This window comes from Elgaria multicarinata, chromosome 4, assembly GCF_023053635.1.
Source record: "Elgaria multicarinata webbii isolate HBS135686 ecotype San Diego chromosome 4, rElgMul1.1.pri, whole genome shotgun sequence".
Taxonomy (NCBI): domain Eukaryota; kingdom Metazoa; phylum Chordata; class Lepidosauria; order Squamata; family Anguidae; genus Elgaria; species Elgaria multicarinata.
Genome location: NC_086174.1, coordinates 50,954,550 through 50,977,610, shown reverse-complemented (window position 1 = coordinate 50,977,610; position 23,061 = coordinate 50,954,550). Strand labels below are relative to the sequence as shown.

Sequence of the window (23,061 nt, the reverse complement as noted above, 5' to 3'; positions counted from 1 at the left end):
TTGCATATAAGTTACCTGGTTGAGAGTATTCTAAGATTGAGGCTAGGGTGCTCCGGATAAGATTTGTCCACTGTTTGTGAATGTCTTCATTCATGGTCATTGGAAAAGTTACAATGTTTTTCAGTCCTTGAAGTGCTGCAGTGACTGGCAGCGGGACCTGATTTCCCGCTGTTTTTATCGCAGTATCTCTCAACACTTGGGTTATTAGAAATAGGATTGTGGGCAATATCGTCATGCATCCTGAAACATAAAATGTATTTTCTTGCAGGTAATTGTAAGGACAAAATGGCACACGATAGTCATGATCCATAGTTCTGTGGGACACAGTGCTCCACATGAGCATGTACCCTCTGTTCATGCAGCATTGTCTGACTCAAAGAAGAGAACAGAATGGCCTCTGCATGCACAGAGTTCCCTGTGCACACATCAGCTACTGGACTGTGTTTGGGCTTCTTTTCTGATCTTAAAATAATACATGTGATTCTTCAAAAATTGAGGTCTATAGTGGACCCTGATTATCACCGTGAAATAAAAGAGACTCTTACAAATCCTAGATGTAAGCCTCTACCACTGCATCAACCTTCATTTAATGAGCTAAAAGTAGCCTAAAGGGCAAACAACTGCTGTAGCTCTGAGTCCAGTTTATTGAGATGAACATGTGCACATTTCAAATATCCCCATTGAAACAAACCTAGGGAACTGCATGTTCTGTGTAAGGTGATAGGTGAGATGTCAGCTGGGAGAGAATGAGTGCTGATATAACTGGGAAGTGCCACTGGGGAAGAGGTGGCTGGAGAAAAGCCTTAAACTAACTGCCAAGGGCACGTTAAAAAGGACCCAATCCACCACCACAGGCAAGCGGAAGTGCAAGAAAAGAGGATGCAGGCAGGTAAGCAGTAGTTGGAAGCTGAAGTGGCTAGTGCCATTGCGTTGAGGAGCACAGAAGCATGAGAAGAACAGGGCACTTCAGGATCTAATACCTTAAAATCTGCTGATATCATCAAAGCCCTGGCATCCATTCATCTTTTTAAAACTACCTTGAACCTGCCAAGATCCCTCCAAGAACTATGGAAGAACACTGAAAGGAGGCTTAAGGTAAATCTTTAGATTTCTATGCAAGTTCCCCTTCCTTCTATCAGATGATGCAAGAGACCATCAGCAAATTCCTGCTGATTGAGCCACTATCCTCCCACCTCTTCAAATACTTTCCATATTTGCGGGGGGGGGGGGAGGTTTCAACTTGTCATGCTTTCATTTCATTGTCAGCGATTTACTTTCTGCTAAAGACACTGATCTTAAGAAAGATTTATTACACTACCAGCTGGAGAACAGAGAGTGGGCAGATCAGACAGAATGGCAACACTGGCAGCCACAAGGCGAGCACTTTCTTCTGGGAGCTGGGTTCTATTGGAGAGATGACTTGGAGAATCCGACATTTTTGTGCTCAGATGTGGCATGTGTCGTACTAGGATAAACATCAGCAGCTCCATGGCAGCGAAAACAAGAGATTTTCCAGGCACAAGACCCCCACTTTCTCCTCCTTCACCCAATGTAGCGCTTGTGTCTTTTTCCTTTGCATCTTCTTCATCTATAACATAAAAGGCAGCATATATTTTTAAAAAATACGATCATCATATGACAGTATAGAAAAGGCTACAAAATAGTGCATAATAAAAAAAGTATAAATATGGCCACATAGTATTTTAAACATAATACCATGGATTAAAATGTAGACTTGTTAGCATTCAATAACTTCGTAAGATTCTGAATATTTTTATTTTTAGAAACTGTGAAGGAGGCAGGATCAAGCTGATATAATGCTTGTGCTAGTTGGCAAAACAACAAGTGAGGTGATATTAATACAAATATTAGTATGTTCCCTTTTAATACTGCAAGTATACAAAAAATACATTAGTATATTTTGCCTTCCTTGTATATTATCCAATGTCATCTATGCATATAACATTATTCAGCTTAGGTTAGCTTTGTAAGTATGTTTTGTGCTTATTTCCCCTCTGCAAAGTGAAAAAAAACAAGCTGAGAGGGAGAAAAATAAACGTGGAGAAAATAAGCCAAAAACCATGCATGCAAAGCTACCTGTGGAGGACAGCTTCAATATAATGTTCTTCTGGTTAAAGGAGAATAAAAGTTAGAAAAGTGTTTTAATCTGTCATACTCTGCATGTAATAACTAATCTTATATCCAGGAAAACATGACAGTCATTATAGAGGGAGGCAGGACTATTCTCAAGAATAGCCCACCTTTTAACCCCAAGAAGACTGCTACAATTACAGCCCGATATTAAAATTGCTTAATATGCAAACTCTACAGTAAGTGTCCTAACATATGGACCAGGACAATCTTTTATCAATTAAACCAACACATAATATGAGGAGACAGGTTCTTTTCCCCACAATGAAAACTTTACTTTAATATATTTCATTATTTTTCCAAACTGAAATGTGTTACTTGAAAAGTTAACATGCATCTCTTACTGAAATTGTTTCTTTTTTCTTGTAAACAATCCTGAGCAGCTCTTACAATCTGCTGCACAACGCCTGTCACTAATAGTTGGACTGATGGAGGATTGCAGGTCAACAGGAGTCGATGCAGCACGCTCAGAAGTTCAACACCAAGGAGCTGTTATCAAGAAATAATGTAAAAGTATAAGTTCATTATAAGCTATGAAACTCCAGATAATAAAGCCCCTTGTAATTGGTTACTCTACTTTCTGAGAATTTCCTTTATATCTCAATCAGCAGCTGAAATATGGATCCACAGCATTCACCATTTTAAGCATTTTTAGGATATTTTTAACAATGTACATTATGTTTTAATTGAGTATTATGTATTTTATCGTTTATTGTTGTTTCCCACCTCGATCAAAATGGAGAGGCGGGTAAGAAATGATAATAATAATAATAATAATAATAATAATAATAATAATAATAATAATGCATACAATTCACAATTTTTAAGCATTTTTAACTCCCATAGTTTAACTTCCTCAGTTAACTTATCTTTGACTAGATTTTGCCCAACTATTTAATAGGCCTAGCCTATTCCACCTTTTCCTGACCAGCTGGGTTCACATTTTATTGAGTTAGGGAGTTGAAAGTACAAATAAGAGATTTGGTTCAGTTTTTTCATGAAGCATTTTTAGATGGAGCAAAACCAGGATAAGGCATCAATTAATATTTCACACATTTTCCTACACCATGAAGAATAAATTTATACTTTCATTTAATTTAATATTCTAATAGTTGGTTTAACTTCCTGCATGCTAAGATTGAATCTGCAATTAATAGTTTGAAGTTACAGCCTTCAGCAACTATACCTGATCCTCTGCAATATGGGTTCTAGCACAAGTGGAATCCAGTAAAGTATGCAGCGCTTGCAAACAGGATGTAACATGTTCAACAGGCTCTTCAGGTCGAGGAGAACAGAGGAACTGTATACTAACACCTGAAAAGCAAAATATTGTAAGTTTTTAAACAACTTTTAAAAGTTTATTGGTAAAGAGGGTATAAAAAACAATCTATTGCTGCAGACTTCTGTGCGTATATGAAATACTTTTAAAAATGTTTTTACATGCATGACTGCATAATCGGAATGTAGCCATCAGATCCAGCAAATCGGCATTTCCAAGCCCGAAAGCATGAAGACTCAGCCATTCTTGAAAGCTAGAATGGCTCCATTTCTGGTATGGACTCTCACAAACTGAGAGCCCATTAAAGTGGCACTATTGCTACCTGAGCCTGATAATATGTAGAAATGTAATTACAAAATTCTGAAATAATAGTGAAAGATATTACCCAAAATTAAATGCATTCTATCTTTGTTTATTTCTTGTAAAGGTTTGGTTGAAGGTGGTGTTCCAGGTGCCGGGTTTAACATAATGGATGTGGCACGTTTCTGTGGATTCGGTATTGCTGCTGATGCATCTTCTGTTGTTTCAGAAGTATTAAATCCTGTACTGTTTAGCCACAGTGCAATTGCGTGCAGAATTGGAGTCCATGAATTCCGGTAATGAAGCCTAGCTGTATCAATTGTCTCTGGAGTGTAAAAAGCTCCACCTGTTAAGACAAAAATAACATTGCATGGGTGTGGCAGTAGAAGGGACAGAGCAACTAGCAAATGCACTATCACTTTAAATATGTTTGTCTAATCTATAACAGTAACAAGAGGATGTGTATCTGCCCATCCATCTATCCATCCGTCACCACCTTAGCTCCAAGACCATGAAACCTACACATCTGAACTTGGAATGCATACTATGGGAACCCTAGGGGTGTGCACCTCAGGATTATTTTGTTTTAAAATGCATTAATTAATTTAAATTAATTTAAATGTGCCCAATGGGTCCATGTGGTTGAAGTCTGCAGTACATCTTCAGCCAAATGGGTGTACTAATCCATACAGTTTCCCAAACCAGTACATAGCTTTGTAGTCCATTCAATTTGAAGCCAGGAGAGATTAGTAGGCTGAGGGTCAGAGAGATAGGCCTGCTCACTTCTCCCTGCTGTGGGGTAGCCTCCCCACAGCCCCTCAGATGAATGGAGTGGGCATAGCCTTCCTGTAAGGAGCTACATGTGTGCACACGGCAGAGGCCTTGATTAGGGTTGCCAGGGATAGGTACAATATAGCCAGCTCTCTGACAGCTGTATATATGTGTTATATGCATGCTCCCTCTCCCCTGCTGTGGGGCATGCTTAAGGACTTTGCTAAGCAAGTGGTGGAGGGGTCTACTAATTTTCGCAGCTACTGACTGCAGTCGACTACAAAGCTATGTAATGGTTTAGGAAGTCTGCCTCTAGTGGCTGAAGATGTATTGCAAACTTCAACTACATGGACACATTTAAACCTCACAAGATTATGTACACTCAGACTTCTTCACATGCCAGTTCACCATCAGTCAAATCTATCATTCTAACTGTCCCACTGCCAGAAAATGGTACCCTGCCCTAGCTTGCAAACCACTGTACCCGAGGTTATGTGAGATGATATGAAGCTGTGCTGTTTGATTTGTGATGGATCCTGTTTTCTGCACCTCCCATCTCTAGCCGGAGTGCTACTAAGCAAAGGAGATCTAGATTTCTGGTATATGCCATGCAATTGTGCCCTCGGGCCTTGTGTCTTCTGCAGTGTTCCAACACATCACAAATGCTAGCAAAACAAATGTATGGAAGAGATTGAGCCTTACAAAATGTTTGCCTTCTCAAGGGTTTATCTGCATTTCATGTACCCGATTTCGATTCTAAGACACACTTTTCCCCCCATATAAACATCTCTAAAAATGGGGTGCGTCTTAGAATCGCGGGTGTGTCTTAGGTTTTTTTTTTTCTGTTGGTGGTACTGAAATTAGTGTGCGTCTTACAATCGATGGCGTCTTACAATCGAAGAAATACGGTATATAAAAATAATGGAATTCTGAATAAAATTAGTTGCTTACCATCAGGAGGAAGCTGACTTGCAAATTCTGCTGGTAAAGTCAGAAGGGCGTAGTCCTTCAGTGCAGCTAGCCAGAGGCGGCTAAGAGTGGGCAGTTCTGGTTGAACAAGTGTTATCAGACTGTCTGGTGGCAGCTCATCTTCTGTATTATAATCGTCGTCATCGTCATCACCCCCATTCTTTACTGCTTTCTTTGGTTTAGTCTCTGCTTCTTTTTTAATCTTCATAGCTACTACATACACCTTTAGATAAAGATCCATGCAAAGTATTACTAGTTGTGTAGTCAATGGTCCTGTGGATAATGGTCCTGTGGATCATGAATGTATCCCTTCCTAGCCATAAAAAGACATGCAACACTAAATCACAGACACACCTATGTGCACGTTGAGCTACTCCCCCCAACCCCCTTGAGCTTGGTGAAATTGTGTGTCAGGAATAGGCAATTCTTCAGCACACTTTCAAGCCTGTTCCCACAGCCATAACAGCAAGAAACTCTTTCTAAAAAATAAAGTACAAGTAGATATTCTCAGTTTGCTGCATTTTCTGCCTAACACCAAGAAAGCTTTTTCTACATTTATAATTTGCTTAATGTAAATAATCAAAATATACACAGATTAAAAATGCAATTTAAAAATATCTTACCTGATTTTTAGTGTTTTTGTTGCTGAAATTATTTTGTATATTTTAAATAATGATTTTTAATACTTTTAATATTTATATGAAAATCACTTTGAGATTTTATTATATTATGTGGTATATAGGTATTAAAATAAATAAATAAATAATTTTTGTATAGAATAATGTAATTTTAATGAAATGTCTAAATATAATGAACATCAGAAATATTTACTAGTACTAAGAGTATTGGATTTTTCTCTATAGCAACTTTTTAAAAAAACAAATCAATTTTACAAGCCTCCTCATATCCACTCTCACTACAGTCCTAATTATTTTGTTGATATTGCTGTTTTTCTTATGGGAAATGGAGACTGAAATAAGGAACTTATTTAAGATCAGCCAGTAAGTCTATATCTGGGAAAGATTGTCTCCATGTCTTAATACAGCAGTTCACATGCTGGAACATGCTGGCTCCCAGCTATTCTATTTTTCCATGAACTGAAATTCTATATAAAAAGTAGATGGCCTTATTAAAGGATATTGTGTTGATATTACTTATTTTATACAGAAGACTCTTTTTGCTATTTCTTTTAAAACCCCACTAACAACGAAATAAACAATCCTTTCCAAATTGCTGCATTAGACATGTAAGAGTACGAAGTATTATTTTAGACAGAATATGTAATAGTAATAAATTGTCTCCCCAAAATAAATTGTTTGCTTTAGTTCAGAGAGAGACGGAAAATAGTGTGAAACACTTCACTGGGGAGATGAGGTGCTGATGCTTAACTTGCTTTTTTTCAAAATAACCTCAAGTTATACTGTCAAGCATTTGCAATCGAAAGAACGTTATTGGAATTCTGGCAAACGGCAGCAGCCCAGCTTATACAATGCTTTCTTTTTCACTTACAAATTACTGATTGTGTTTTGTGCAATGAAATCTATGTATGTAGGTTGTTTTATTATGGTTTTAATTTTTGTGAACCGCCCAGAGAGCTTCAGCTATTGGGTGGTATAAAAATGCAATAAATAAATAAATAAATAAATAAATGTAGTAGGTAGAAAACTATGTAGCGTATTCATATATAATTCATTCTTCAATCCACAAAAAAGCTAGAACAAGTAACTGCTGGCATATTATTATTCCTAAACATTTACCTCAGCCCAAGCTTTAAGTACTGCCAGTTTCTCCATCGTAGTGGCACTCTCCCTATAAAGCTGGCTGGAAGAGCCCTTTCCTGTTTGCACTTTGTCCAGAGAAGAGACAAGGAGGTTGTGAACACGGCGAAGATCGTTAAGGTCGCTTACCACTCCGCTTCCTATCCAGGTGCTGCACACCTAAAAACAACAATCATCATCATTATCCCTTTTAAGAAAGTATCCAGTCATACTGAGAACCAGTGTGATGGATCCAATAGCACGTCATTCTTGTACCAAATCTCCACCCAGCCATGAAGTTCACAGGGTGAATTTGAGTCTAGCTCACATCACAGAGATATTGAAAGAATAAAATGGGAGGAATTCCTTGTATGTTGCCTTTGAGGTAGGGTGAAATACAATGTGACAGATAAATAAGTAGGCACTGGTCAAGGAAGTATTAAGGAAATGAAATGGCTTCTCAATATGATGCCCAAAGAAAAACTGTGTATTAGATCAACAAAACATATATATATATTTAGAATTATCTCTAATAGGTAGAATCATGTTATATGATGCCCAAACTGGAAATTTTGGCTGCTATTGTTTTTCTCTCTCACTTGCACATCTTATTTTCGAAAAGCAGTTGCAACAATGCTTTTCTTTGTACCTGGCAAGCTTTTGCTGTTATATCTGAAGGAGTATCCTGTGAAAAAGCTGGCCTTAAAGCAGCTCCAACCTAAGAAAGAAACAAACAAACAATGTGATAGAACCACTCCCTGACTCTTGAAATAAAATTCAATAACACGTCATATTAATCAACCTTTGTAGCTAGCATATATAATGTGTGTGTGTGTGTGTGTGTGTGTGTGTGTGTGTGTGAATTGCTGGTCTAATTTCTTTTGGGAAAGGACATCTTGTTTTAGAAGCAAACATCTACAAAGAAGTAACATATTTCATACTGAAATTGTTATTACAAATAATGCTGATTGTGCTGGTATTATTAATCATGGAAAAAGGAAACCAGTAGCTCACATTATGTGAGGTGACCTAGCCACTGCTAACCCTTCCAATCTCTAGAACCTTCCAGGCTGAAAAGATTAAAGGAGGAGCTGCTGCCTTGAAAGAACGGGGTGAACAGCATTGATTGGCACAGCTGCAGAACTGTATTTAAACTTTCGTATTTGGGATTTACAACACTGGTATAATTAAATAGAGGCAGACTTTCATTTTGCAATTGCTCCTGCAGACAAGACCTTAATGTGCAATTGGTCCTGCCTCACTCGCTGAATTTTATGGGGTTTGTGTACCAGATTATGTCGTTTTCCACTTGTACCCCTCCCGTGTTTTTCTGTCTCTTCGTCTGTCTTCTTTCTTTCTTTCTTTCTTTCACAAAAAATGTGTTAAGGAGGAAAAGATGGAATAGCTGCTTAATATATTTTGTGGCTAGTGCTAGGACCCTTCCATCTGGGAAGACCCTAAGATTCGAGGGAGGAGTAGCTGATCTCCTTTCCAGTAAATCCTCACATAAAATGAGCCTAGACCACAACTCTGTGAGAGCTCCATTTATGCATACAGTACATCTGTGCCAAACATCACCACTGCCTGCACTTCAAAACTCCAACACAAGCAAGATGTGACACTAAAATGGGACGCCTCTCATTTCATAATGGATAAATGGCATAAACACAAAGATTATCTTACATTAGCCTGATATTGTTCTAGGATCACATGGCCTGGAAACTCTGGTTCAGGAACTGCTGCAAATTTCTTGATAATGTCTTCAAGCGCTTGGAGGCCAGCCATTCGCAACTGGTTGCTGTGGTCAGTTGCAGCCATAAATGCCATACGAATAAGATCAGAGAGGTGAAGCACTAGAAGATCATCTGAAAACAGGAGCAAGAAAAAGCGCACGTTATTTCAAAAGCCATCTGCAACCACATGGTTGCCAACCAAACATACCTTTCACCGAGGGAAGCTACAATGTAACATGCACATCTGATACAGTGACAGCAAAAGAAATAAAAAGAAAAAAAAACAAGCGAAAGTTCTGCTTTAAAAGCAAAGATCTCTCATGGATAAACTATCTTCCCTAAGACAGGAATTTAAAAATAAAATAAAACAGAGTTCTGCTCATGTCCACAGAAAATCTAAACTGTATTTAGCAAGCTCAGAGTGCCTATTGTTCACAACAGAGCATGTGATCATTACTAAGGTTTAGCTATTGGTTATTTTGGATTAAAGGAGCAATTCACCCACAGTACTCTGGAAACAAAAGCTTGATTCAGACTATAGAACAGAACTATTGAAAGAGTACAAGAAGGAGAAACGGATGAGAAATGTCAGATTTCTGAAAAATTGTGACTTCTGCTGCATTTAATGTATTTTCAAATAATTCAGTATTACTATTTCTTCAATTCTAAGACACGCTCCCCCCCCCCCCCTATAAACAACTCTAAAAATGGGGGATTCCGTCTTAGAATCTCGGGTGTGTCTTAGGTTTTTTTTCTGTTGGTGGTACTGAAATTAGTGTGCGTCTTACAATTGATGGCGTCTTGCAATCAAAGAAATACGGTAAATTGAATCTACATATGATTCTTGCTGATGATTAAATGACAGTTTTGTATTGAGTTCTGAAATACTTCATCAGCATGAGAATTCAATGGGTTGGTCCAATTGTGGCTTTGACTTAGTGGAAAGTGCCGCTTTCAGAAGCCCCCCCCCCCCCGGTAACATACCCAATTCTATTCCAGAGGGTCCAGCAACCCTCAGGGGCAGCTTCTGGGGAGAGATGGAGGCAGGTTAAGTGGGTTGGGGAAATTGGCTCTGTCTTGTGTGAACAGAAGTGCTTTCTGTTAAGGCAAAGCGGCCACTGGAGACAACCTAGTGGTTTAGCCCATTTTAACATGCAGTCCTCAAAAGAACTAATAAACATATGCAATGTCATTTCATCCAAATCCTAAAAAGTGTTTCACTTTGTAAGATGTACCACAGAAATATTTGAGAATTCTTTTAAAGTATGTATTTTGCCCGATTTGTAAGCATTAGACTTCATCATTTCCAACAGTAGCCAGCTAGATGCTTATGGAAAGCCTCAAGCTGGCTCTGAAGACACCAATCCAACAATCTGGATACTGTTGTTTTTAAAACTTTTAATGGTTTCAAATTTTTTATATCTGTTTTAAATGTTCATTGCATTTAACTTTTGTAAACCGCCCAGAGAGCTTTGGGTATGGGGCAGTATATAAATGTAATAAATAAATAAATAAATAAATAAATAATCCATCCCTTTGCTTGTGCCCCACTGTCTCACCCCCCTGCTGCTGCTGTCGCCCAGGAACAGGCATTAACTTGGAGGTTCAAATTAGCAATCATAATTAATAGCTCTCAACAGATCTATCCTCTATGAATTTTATTGTTTTCATCCAGCATAGCTCTAGAAATAAATGATAATCATACTATACAAAGACAAAATATATTAGGCCCAGTTTGGATGTACCGTTTGGGGTCATTAAGCCTTGCGCCTACATGCTCTATCCCTATGCCATCACTCCCCTCTTCTGTTCTTGGAGCACCTTGGGGTGAAGGTGTTTCTTGTTATGTCCAAACCAAGATACAATAGTTACCAGTTCAGAACAAACCAGGATGTGAAACCAACTTCAAACCATGGAGGGATGAGGGAAGGAGTGACACAAGGATGGAGTGCACAGGCACAAGAGCACATCACAGTGGCTTAGCTTTAGGGTTGCAAAGCATGAACTATAACTTCCCTTTTGTTCCCCTATCAGTATGAAAGGGAACAATAGTTTCTCCCAGGCTAATAGTAATGCAAAGCAATGCCTTAATTGTGGATCTGACATGTGGGCAAAGTGATGCCTCTCACTGACCATGGAAATGTCAGGATCGAGAAACTGAAAACAGAAGGCCATTTTGTTCTGGTTATGGGAGAATAATGCTGTCTACATATGCAGCAAAACCAAAAAGCCCTGTGGACAATAAACACACAATCAGCATGACTCCCTGATCACAAATGAAGTTCATTAGGTGACCTTGAACCTCTCATCATATACCCAGTTGGGGGCTAAAGTAATCTCTCATTGGATAATGCAAAAAGAACTGATAATGAAATCCTTATTAAAAATATTTTAGATGTTACAATGGGGAGCAAATAAAAGCAAAAAAAGAAGCCAATTCTCCTCACTTTTAGGGTTTCTTAGTTTTGCAGAACGAGCCAAAGCTAGATCAAAGTGGGCTTTGTTTGCATTTTCACAAAGCATGATAATGCGACACAGGCAATCAGCAGCAAACACTCGAGTAGCCCAGCGAGGTGCCACAGAAGGCTTTGATTTGTCTTCTTCACCCAACGTAGTAAACATCGTATCATCATCCATTTCATCTTTCTTCTCTGAGTCTTCATCTTTTTCGCCTCCCAAGGGAGCTGTAGTGGTCATGTCTGTAAAATAATGTAGGATTAAATAATTTAAAACATTTCTTACCCAACTTTCAGTGAAGCAACTTCCAAGTCATCTTAGAACAAGAGTTAAGTCAATTTAAAAGCATATACAATAATAGAAATCAAGTAAAACAGCGCGTCAATCCATCAACAGACCAGCAATAAAATAGCAAGATCAGCATTAAAATATTATTCACTAAAAGCTTGGGAGAATAAAACTGTCTTCACTGGCACGTATTTAATAAATTAGGTACCAGGTGACTGCTTCTGATGACAGCATTCTACACTTCGAGGACTACCACAAACAAGGCTCTGTTCCCTGTCAAAATCCTCCTAATCTGAATAGTTGGAGTAAACTGAAATGAAGACAGTTATGAACAGGCAGGCTCATATGGGAGCATGTCATATATGAGGGTGCTCCAATTTGACAATAGCTCATTTTGCCATTAAATGGTCAGGTTGATCAGAAGAATATACTAAATAAGAACTAAAGAGTAACAATATTAGTATAACAAGATTTCCAGAATCAGTAAATTAAAATCTCTGGCTCAAAACATGAAAAATAGGGTGGGGTGGGGAATTATTATTATTATTATTATTTATTTATTTATTTATTTATTTATTTATTTATTTATATAGCACCATCAATGTACATGGTGCTGTACAGAGTAAAACAGTAAATAGCAAGACCCTGCCGCATAGGCTTACATTCTAATAAAATCATAATAAAACAATAAGGAGGGGAAGAGAATGCAAACAGGCACAGGGTAGGGTAAACAGGCACTGGGTAGGGTACTATTCAATTATTACTATACAATTATTACTTACCAGATACTGTTACTTAAGGCCTCTACATTATTTAGATTTATAAGTAAATCTGTTTTCTTTATTTTACAGAAAACAGAAAATCTTTGGAAGGAATCTAAAGTAATTCCATTGCACGATGTTACAGAAGTTAACAAGATTCAAGAGAAGTCAATAGCTCTATTCACACTCCAGCTCCAAGCAGAAATGTTCCATAAGAAATTGACATCCACAGATCACTGACTTTGAGAAGTTTCATTCGCATATTAGTACTTCATAAATAATTTTCCAAAGACAGTTTTCCCAACATACCAAACACTTCTTAAGCTACCAATGAAATGTTATAGCATTGAGTTTCCAAGTAGGTTTAAGACTCCATTGAAATTATTATGGAAAACACGAATCAGTACCCAAATAAACTTTATAGGCTGAACTTTATAGCCCAGGAAAAAGTCGTTTCTAAGAATAAATCATTCCAGATGGATGAAGCCTCAGTTGGATTACTATGCATCTAGTTCAATATAGAAGCTTTCAATTAAAAAGGGTTGTAAATTATCAGGTGGCTATAATGCAAAACACAGGAAGGAGGGAGGACTTTAGGATGTTTAACAACAGTTTTACAAACTACTTCATCCCCTATGTCCCATCCCAAAACTAATCAAGAGAGCTATCATAAAAATACTTTTTCATGATACAGCCATTCAGGGACACATTAACAGTTACCCTACATTTAAGGAATTTCCTTTCTCTGAAAGCTCAACTAAAGCCCAAGAAACTTTCAAAACTTTTTTATTGCTTATACTTGTTACCTGAATGTAATCAGGAAGGATACTTTAGTGTATTGCATTTAATATTTCGTAATATAGGATACTGAGAGCAGCATGCAAACTGAAAAAGAAAAGGTCAGGCCCGGCTCAAGGCAGCTCACTGCCTGAAGCGGGGACCCGCTGCACCGCCACTGCCTCCCCTTGCCTGATCTGCATGTCTGCCTGCCACCAGGTAGCTTACTTTTATTGGTGCAGACACATGCCTCCACGTCACCATTGTGCTGCCTGTAAGGTCTTCTCTGCCTTTAGGAGTCGTGCGGCACCTGTGCGTCCAGCAAAGCATCAGGAGAGATCCCAAAATTTCCAAGACTTCTCAGGATTGCCTCACCTTGCTCAGTCACCATGTGGCTCCTGACACAGATGCTCATGTCTGTGCCAGGAAAAGTAAGCCAGCAAGGTTGGGAGGTGCATGAGTGGGGTGGGAGGGAGCACATAGGCAGGAGGCAAGGCGCGTGCAAGTGAGTGAACAGCTGCTTCTGGGTCCTGCCAGCTGCCTACATGGCCAGCCATGCACGCAGCCAGCAGGACCCAGAAGCAGCAGACCCAAGAAATGCCACTCTTCCCATACTCTGCCGCCTGCTGCGGCCACTTCCTACTACTTCGTGGTTGGGTTGGCCCTGGAAAAGGTCTTCTAAATGAAAAGCTATGGGTAGAATAAGAGTCAACAAGCTAGGGAGTATTTCCTTAGTCAATTTACATGATCATTTTCAGATACTTACCACTGGATGCTGCAAGGACATCCTTACATAACATTAGCCAGTGAGAGAGTTTATCCACTGCCAGAGATGAAAGCATATGTCCTAAGGTATCGTGAATATCAGAGCACAATTTCCGATCAGTCTCCCGATCTAACATTCCAAAAAGAACTCCCTCAAGTCCAGTCTCTGTGATATTAATGCCTTGATGTCGTCCATGAATATCCCTTCGGGAGCCAAGTCCTGGAGCAAAAGAATTAATATCTGCAAAGCATACAGCAAAGATATTCTACATTAGCAATATGCAATAATTTCTTCAAAAGTGGAATACATACGACTTTTTCCTAATAAGTCTTTAGCTAACGTAAGCACATCACTCCAACTGTTTTTGAAAGTATTTGCAGCAGTAAAATGTAATAGTAATGTAACATTTAACTGAGAGCAGTAACAAAATGTAACCATCCACAGAAAAGATATTAGGTTCTATTTAGGTTGCAATCTAATGGCCCCAGGACAGAGAGATCCAGGGGCCATAGGATATTATCAGGATCTCCTCCACCGAGAGTGGACAGAGAGGGCCCAAGCTTTGAGCCCCCTCTCAGAAAGCTCTGCATTGCTTACCTCCATGATGTTGGAGCTCTGAGGGGTGATCCCTCCACCCACTTAGTCCCCAACCAAACTCCCAACACCAGACTTAGAGCAATGGGAAGGAAATAAGTCAACCCATGTCAGAACAACAGCCTGGCAGGATTTAATACACATTGGAATTAAATTGCAGGATTGCTCTGCCCAAACGTATATGGTATCAAGTGGTTTTGGACTTTAGAGAACCACCCCTGAACTAAAGTTAATGTTGCCACTCTGATTAGATCAGTTTTCCCCAACCTGGTACCTTCAGATTTTTGGGATTACAACTCCCATCATTTCTAATGCTTGGCCATGTGGGCTGGAGCTGATGGGAGTTGTAGGCCGAAACATCCAGGGGGCACCTTGTTGTGTAGTGGAAGATCACTTGTGTGTTGTGAATTGAATTTAAAACAAAAATACGGTCCCAACCACACGAAACACAAATGTAACAGAACTCTGCACCAATTAACTGAATCCCAGCTGCATAAAGCTCGCAATTCTTTATATATATGGTGCCATCAATATACATGGCATTTTACAGAGTAATAAGTAAAAACAGAGCTCTCCCTTCCCCAAGGTGTTTACAATCCAAATGTCAAAGAGTGGGAAATAATGAGAGGAGGAAAGGGAAAGGACTCATGAGAGGAAAAGGTTAACAAGTGATGAATCTAATCAAACCTGACTGTTGCATATGCAATTTGTTTGCTCAAGAACTGGCCATTCCACAGCCCAGAAAGGAATAACAACTGACAAAAGTCACTCCTTTAAAACCAGGAAGGAGAGAAGGTTCATTTCACTGTTTATGAAACCAGGGGAAATGTAGGCGAAAATATGAAAAAGGCAAAAAGCTATTTTTGGCTGGGTTTTTAGAAAGAACACATATAAGCAAAACTTACTCATGCCATTACTTTCTTTGTCACCGGCATTTTTTGCTAAGCTCATGGCGTATTCACATACTTCAGCGGCTTCTCTCTGAGCAAGCTGCCTCAGACATGCTACTGCAGCCCGACGAAGTAGGAGATGGGAGCTGCACAGGTGAACCTGCAACCATAAATAGGCAGTCAAAATTGTGTCACTTTAAAGAAGCCATTGCTACTGCTGATTCATGGCAATCTGCTGCTCAGCACATGATTATATAAGCAATTAAAGAAGAGGCACAGATTTACATATGAAGCAAAATGAACTCATGGCAGGCACATTCCTGCCCAAGCAGGGCAAGAGACGTGTGCATGTGTATGCATCTATGTGCATTCTAGTAAGTTAATGAAAGCACTGTATAGGATTCAAATTTGAACAACCAACTCATGATATTTCCAGAGCAACTGGTACTTCTGCCAACATATAGGAATCTAAACATTCAACAAAAACTATATTCTATAATACAATTGAAATTAACCTTAACAAAAGTGTCTACAGTCCACTCAAATTGTGCACACTTAAGCTTCCCGTCCCCTCCTCTTTTAATATACTAAGAGAAGAAGATCAAAAGTATCTGCTTTTGGTTTTCAGCTAACCACACTTCCTTGTGATGCTAAGCTTGGCAAATTACGGTTCATTTCAACTATGGTTAGTTGGAGAAGACAAGATCCAGATGCAGTTTCATGAACTGTCTTGTTCTCACTACCCATAGTTTAAAACTATGTGACTTTCCATCTCCTCAACTGGTACACAAAAAAGTAGAAAAGGAAGTGCATGGTGGTGGGTTGGAGAATGAGGCTCATTCACACAATGGAAAACCATGGTTTCCTGTTATGTCTGAACTGAGACTTAATGAGCTTCATTCTCAAACTGAAATCAACAGGATTTGATAGTGCTTCAAGTTGGCTGGTTTATAACCAATGTTTAGTCTTTCAGAAATGTTCATTGAAAGTTGTTTGGAGTTGTGGTTTTGAACCAAACTTCAGAAAACTCCAAAGATTTTATAATGGTTACTATTCAGTCAGTATCGACAGAATCCCTCCCTCCTGCTACCAACTGTCACTGCAGAGGCCACCAGTGAGGGAGGAAGCAGCAGCCAGGCACCTCTCCATCGGGCCTGGGTCCAGCTCCAGCTGAGAGCCCCCTCCCTCCTGCTACCAACTGTCACTGCAGAGGCCACCAGTGAGGGAGGAAGCAGCAGCCAGGCACCTCTCCACCGTGCCTGGGTCCAGCTCCAGCTGAGAGCCCCCTCCCTCCTGCTACCAACTGTCTCTGGAGAGGCCACCAGTGAGGGAGGAAGCAGCAGCCAGGCACCTCTCCACCGTGCCTGGGTCCAGCTCTAGCTGAGAGCCCCCTCCCTCCTGCTGTCACCTGTAACTGCTGAACTTTCCAACTAAGATTGTAGTGCCTGAATTTGCTTTCCTTTCCCCCCCCCCTCCTCCTCCCTCCCAATCCCCTTTCCTTTTGTGTCATGTCTTTTAGATTGTAAGCCTGTGGGCAGGGACTGTCAAGAAATACTTTTGTAAGCCGCCATGAGAGCCTTTTTTGGCTGAATGGCGGCATAAAAATCCTTAAATAAATAAATAAATATATATATCATATTTTAAGAATGAGTTTAAGTATTGCTTCATCAGTAGCCAGTTGTAGAGAAGCGTTCCTTATTTACCTGCATCTCCCTCTTTTTTAATTAAAAAGTTTTGACAATATCTGTTGGATGGATACCAAGTACCTTTGACAGTTTTAAATACACATTTTTAACAATATATGTATCTAAAAGAAAGCTAAAGATTACTAGGATTTATTACTGCAAAAAAGATTAGATCAGATTCTGGAGGAGTCAACATTGTACTGTCATGATTTAGTTGCCAAGGGCAGTAGTACTGCAGCTTTTTGAGGAAAATAAAGAGCAGAATTACGAGCAGCTGAAGTTCATGTCATGTCATGAAGAGCTTCTGCTCTTGAATACAAACCACAGTTTATATGGTAATCGTAAATAAGCTTTTCAAACACAAGCACTTTCAAACCTTTATGATTAAATTGTACCAGACCCTCATATTCTTCTCATCAGTCTCCTTTACCTCATCAAGAATTAATGCTAAAAAAGATCTTTCAGCTTGAAAAGTAGAAGGCTCCAAGGAGAAACAGTCCGTGGAGTGCCAGCTATGAATACCATTCTCATCTGACTGACCCTGCTCTGGATCACTAGTGAAAGACAAGTTTTTGATGTTTAAACCCCATGGCTTGGGCTCTAATAATAATAATAAAAAATTCATTGGAGGGATGAATGTGTCCATCCATATATCTTTGGCAGGCATTCATTCTAAGTATGCTGTTACTTGATGAATATAGTTGCCAAAACAGGTTTAGCGAAGTCTAAACAATCTGGATTGAAAATAAAAGCATATCCTTCTCCTCCGTTAGCCTGCAGTGGTTTCAAGGACATGTGTGTGTGACCCAAATACTCTCTCCCAAACATCTAAATATTTTCTCTTTCAGATAATTTAGCAGACTCACGACTTTCTTTCACAGAAGGTAGTTGTACACAGCATAGTACATTTTTCCCTTGAGAGAGAGCAGCAGTCACCTGTTTACTAAAAGTTGCATTGGAAATATACCTGCTTTTTCCTTTTTAACATGTAAAAATGGAAATTACTACTCACGAGAAGTTTAAGAGTACAATATCCAACTATGCCATTAGGTTCTGAACTACGCTCAAGAGGAAAAATTAAACTAATGTTACATTTGCACAAGCAGTTGTGCATGACATTTGCACAACCTATTGTGCAACCAGTTGCACTTTACACTTGCACAACCCATTATGGAACAGAACAGAATATTTATTTCTTACCCACCTCTCCCTCTGGATCAAGGCAGGGAACAACATTAAATACAAAATCACAATAAAATGCATAAAACTGGTTAAAAACATATAAAACTAATACAATATTAAAATAGCAATTGGACATGTTAAAAAACATCTGAGTAGGCCTGCCAGAAGAGATCAGTCTTTATGGCTTTGTTACACTTGCACAACCATTTGCACGAGAGTAAGGTGCAACTGCTTGCATAACACAAAGATTCAGCAGAGGTCCGCTAGCACTATTTGAGTTTGCAGAATGACACTGCTGGATACTACCCTAAGTCTATACTTCCTTCACTGATATCTAAAGCAGGTTAATATTGAAATATTATCAAATTGCCTTCCTTAATTTTCCCCCAATACAATTAAAGACGAAAAATTCACAGTTCATCAAAAAAGCTGTATATAACATGGCTATTTGATTACATAGGTACAAGATGCCATTCTCCTGTATGCCTAGAGCAGTCTTTCCCAACCTGGTGCTCTCCAGATGCATTGGACTACAAGTCCCATCAACCTCCAATCAGCATGTAGTCTAACACATCTGGAGAGTACCAGGTTGGGGAAGGCTGGTCTAGGGCAAGTAGTGATTGTCAAGTAATAACTTGGTCCTTCTTTTTTCTCTCAATGGCTTTAACCTGGTGTCATAAAAGTGTCAGGTGCAATACTAATATGTTGTTGGAAGCTAAGGATTCATAGAGCTCAGAACTTTCTAATGCAGATATGGAGCAAAGAATTTCCTTATTTGGCCTCGTCCCTCCTTACCATTACAACTGCTAGACATACAGCACACAAGTAACTAAGCCTGAGACATCTTAAAGATGACAAAGTGCTTAATGCTTGGACTTTGGCTTAAGAAGCCACAACAACTCAGAAAATGTGGGGGGAATATGAAGGTTTTCTTAAGAAAGCAATAAGGACAGGTGAACCTCAAAATGGTGTCAGATGGAGAACTGAATAAAAATACAACTGCCTAAAACATTTAGACAAAATGCATTCCCACCATCCAACCCCACTCCAGATGATCAGATATGTATTAAGTTTACTGACTGAATAAAGGACTGAATAGTTGATACTCACACAAAGACTGGGAACGAGACTGGAAAGGTTAACATGCCGTGGGGCAAACATGTGAAGCTGTTGAAGGCAGGAAATGGCAGCTGCCTGAACAAGGGAGTCCGAATGATCTTGTGTAATTGCACACCCCACTAGGCATGAGGAGCGGATGGTAGAAATGGTGGCTCCATTACCTAACAAAATTAACATTATTCAATCAACATTTGAAACAACTATGCATTTTTCTTTTTCAGTCAAGATTACACAGATTTATTAAATGTATATCCTTTCACAAATCTCAAAAAGGTCTTCAAAGTTTAATTTACATATAAAGGCTACAACATCTAAGGCACAGTTTAATGCCCTGCTCCATTCTGTACTGTAGCTGGAACTGAGTTACCTGGGTCTCTCCCAATTCTCTACCAGCTACTCAGAAAGGAGCTAGACAAATATGTGAGAGAATATCCCCAATATGTGTGTGTGTGTGTGCACAATGACAATCAAAAGTCTCATGTAAAGAAGGAATCAGGCCTAATTCCAAAATGCAGCCAACTTTTACACAATACCATCTCATCTATCCCTATCTTGAGGGGCAACCAAAGATTCCAATTAGCATTTGTACTACTCAGATATGACTACATATATGACCGTATTCTCCCTTATGAGCCTGCCCGTGCTTGAAGATCTTCTGGAGAAGCCCTTCTTTCAGTCCCACCATCTTCACAGGTGTGCTTGGTGGGAACGTGGGAGAGGGCCTTCTCGGTGGCTGCTCCATTGCTTTGGAACTCTCTTCCTGAGGAAGCTAGACTGGCTCCCTCCTTGATGGGCTTTCGGAAGCAGGCTAAAACTTGTTTGTTCCAGCAGGTCTTTGGAGAGTAATTTGGTCCTCCACCTATGTTAATGACTTATAATTTTGTTGTGTATTTTAAACTTTTTTTTTTTACATTTCTTTTCCTATGTTTTAAAATGTATGTTTTAAACTTTGTAAGACCGCCTTGAGGCCCAATATTGGGCAAAAGGTGGGATGATGATGATGATGATGATAATAATAATAATAATAATAATAATAATAATAATACATTGTCATGAAGTCACATGAAGGAATGCCAAAGTTTAGAAGGAGTTCAGGATCAAGGGCAGTTGAAGCAGCACTGATGCAATGTACTCATTATGCCCAGTCCCAGCAGTAGTCAAGCAGCCATATTCTGAAGTAACTGCAGTTTCTGAAGCGTTACAGAAGCAGCCCCAAATACAACGCACCCCAGCACTTGAGCTCGGAGGTTACCAGAACATTGATCACTGAGACCAGGCACTTCTGCATCTCCAGTGACAGAGATGATTCAAGGAGCATTGGTACAACTGCAAAACTGCTTCTTCAGAGAGATTGCAACCCTGTCTTCGATATATAACGCTCACACGGCAAGACAAACCAGCTACTAAAAGCCCTCCTATGTTCTCTGGACTGAACCTCAGCTTGCTGCCCCTCATCCAGTCAAGCAGTGTTTAGCATTTCCATGTACTATATCTGGTTTATATAAAATGGATTCTACATTCATCACAAACATGAACACTTCAGGAAATACAAATGAAAGAACAATTCCTTAGTCAATAAAATACGATTTGACCTAGGTACTTGATCTTAGGTACAAGATATAAAATGGACAGAGACTCAGCAGGACTAAGGCTGCAACCCTAACCATTATTCTGGAAGTTTGAAAGCCAACAACCACAACACCCACTTTAAAGTAGCAGTCCTGCCTCTCACAAGAAGTATATGCAGCGTAATGTGCACGTAACTAAATGGAAGACTGCAATCTTCATTTTTATTGCTTTTGATATTAACCTTGCAGCTCAGGACCAACGGTTGTTATTATAGCTCCTAGACATCGACCCAAACATTGGTGTACTTCTGTGTGTGATGGAGGCACTGTCAGAAGTAAGGTGAGAACCAAAGATAGAGTGGGTTCCACATATCCACGGTACATTGGGCCACTGGAATCCACTATTAAGGCAAGTGAATGAAGAGACCACGTCTAGAAGAAGAATGAATAGTTTAGTCATATACTTATCAGACATCCATCCCCACAATTCAAGCAATCAGAAAGCTCTTCCACCTCACAGATTTGTTCTGAGGATGAAAATAGGGGCTAGGAGTGTAAAAAACATGTACACCACTTAGATGGAAAGTGGGATATAAATGTAATAAATGATGGGCTGTGCCCAGTATTTGCTTTGAGTAGTACTATAGCTTGCTTATAATCAGAAATCTTTACACCCTTTTAATGTGTATATAGAATTTATTATTTGTTTCTTTTAGATAGCAAGGATTTTTATGACATTGTTAAACATCCACACACAGATAAAAGACATGACAAAAGCATTTAAACTTTAAACCAAAATATTATATATTTTGCTTACCTGAACTTCAGGAGATGTTCCATCTTGTGCCAGTGCTAACAGAATGCTGACACTGGTTTTCAGGTGCTGCCCAGAACCTATTCCACCAACATAACGATGGAGGCAGCCAAGAGCCAAGGAATGACCTGTTCTTGATACAACGTCTCTAGCAGATTTCAGCCTGTCAAGACATTTTTAAATATTATTTATTGTTTATTATTTTATTTATTTATTTATTTATTACATTTTTATACTGCCCAATAGCCGAAGCTCTCTATTAAATCTGAAGCTAATACAGATTTCATTGAAATGAATAAAAACAAACTTAGTGTGTAAGACTGTTTTCTGAGACGACGTAAGAAGAAACCTTTCAATCAACAAGACCGAGGAAGGCAAAACTTTGCACATAAATTCTTTCAGCCAAGTTACTTCTTTTTCTTAAGAAACCAAAATTAGAAGTGTTCCTGTGTTTGACAAAGGGCATACAGAAATGAAATATATAATGTGAGAATTTATTATTATTTATATTTATTATTTATTTATATTTATTTATTATTATATACATAATGTGACAAGAAGTGTAAAAATCTGATGTGACTTTCAGGACAGAGATTAACAAAGTTTTCCTTTTATTTAGAGCAAAAGAACAACATACTTGTCAAAGCTGTACTGAGCCATCCTGGCTATAAAAGTTGCTTCTCCAACCACCTGTGCCATTCTGCCAAGAGCTTCTCCTGCAGCACATCTCAGAATGGGATTAGGATTGTCAAGAGCCCCCATAACTAGAGTCAAGGCAGACTTGCGAACTTCTTCGGGTCCTAAAGTACTTTTATTTTCAGCTAAGCCCTTGAATGAGAAAAAAAAGTATGAAATTTTGTAGGGGCACATCTTTAAACTTGGCATATAGTAATTCACAACTATTGTTTCTGTAAATGAATTTCCTATATTGCCAATCATGGGAAAGTTTAAAGTTTCACACACATTCTGGCAAATGTTTCATGGTCAAATACTATGGCTTGCATCAAAGGTTCCCTTCCACTTACAGAAAGGCTGCTTCTTACTTAGCAACAAAGTAATGTAAAATCCAGATATGTTATTCCATTAGCACAAGATTTTTGCTCTTTTTCCTCTAGTTTCCATCTCTAACTGTTTATAGTTCAAGTCCTTATTCTCAAAGCAAGACTTAATGGCAAAGAAGCAAACAATTCCCCATTACAG

The 23,061-nt window shown here is 39.0% G+C and overlaps 1 protein-coding gene across 2 annotated transcripts in view; it reads right to left on the bottom strand.

The window, feature by feature from the left end:
• HEATR5B (HEAT repeat containing 5B) overlaps positions 1–23,061 on the bottom strand; it is a 53,663-nt gene that overhangs the window by 3,483 nt on the left and 27,119 nt on the right. Inside the window, exons 18-33 of one of the 2 annotated variants that reach the window (XM_063124267.1) lie at positions 22,499–22,689; positions 21,865–22,024; positions 21,290–21,479; positions 19,471–19,640; positions 15,509–15,653; positions 14,010–14,249; positions 11,408–11,659; positions 8,911–9,092; positions 7,877–7,945; positions 7,228–7,407; positions 5,453–5,693; positions 3,816–4,076; positions 3,338–3,465; positions 2,496–2,640; positions 1,319–1,588; positions 16–240 (exon numbers count right to left, since the gene is read on the bottom strand). In XM_063124267.1, coding sequence (XP_062980337.1) covers positions 16–240; positions 1,319–1,588; positions 2,496–2,640; positions 3,338–3,465; positions 3,816–4,076; positions 5,453–5,693; positions 7,228–7,407; positions 7,877–7,945; positions 8,911–9,092; positions 11,408–11,659; positions 14,010–14,249; positions 15,509–15,653; positions 19,471–19,640; positions 21,290–21,479; positions 21,865–22,024; positions 22,499–22,689 — 3,049 coding nt within the window. The remainder of the gene's footprint in view (positions 1–15; positions 241–1,318; positions 1,589–2,495; positions 2,641–3,337; positions 3,466–3,815; positions 4,077–5,452; positions 5,694–7,227; positions 7,408–7,876; positions 7,946–8,910; positions 9,093–11,407; positions 11,660–14,009; positions 14,250–15,508; positions 15,654–19,470; positions 19,641–21,289; positions 21,480–21,864; positions 22,025–22,498; positions 22,690–23,061) is intronic. The other variant, XM_063124269.1, reaches the window with a different exon arrangement.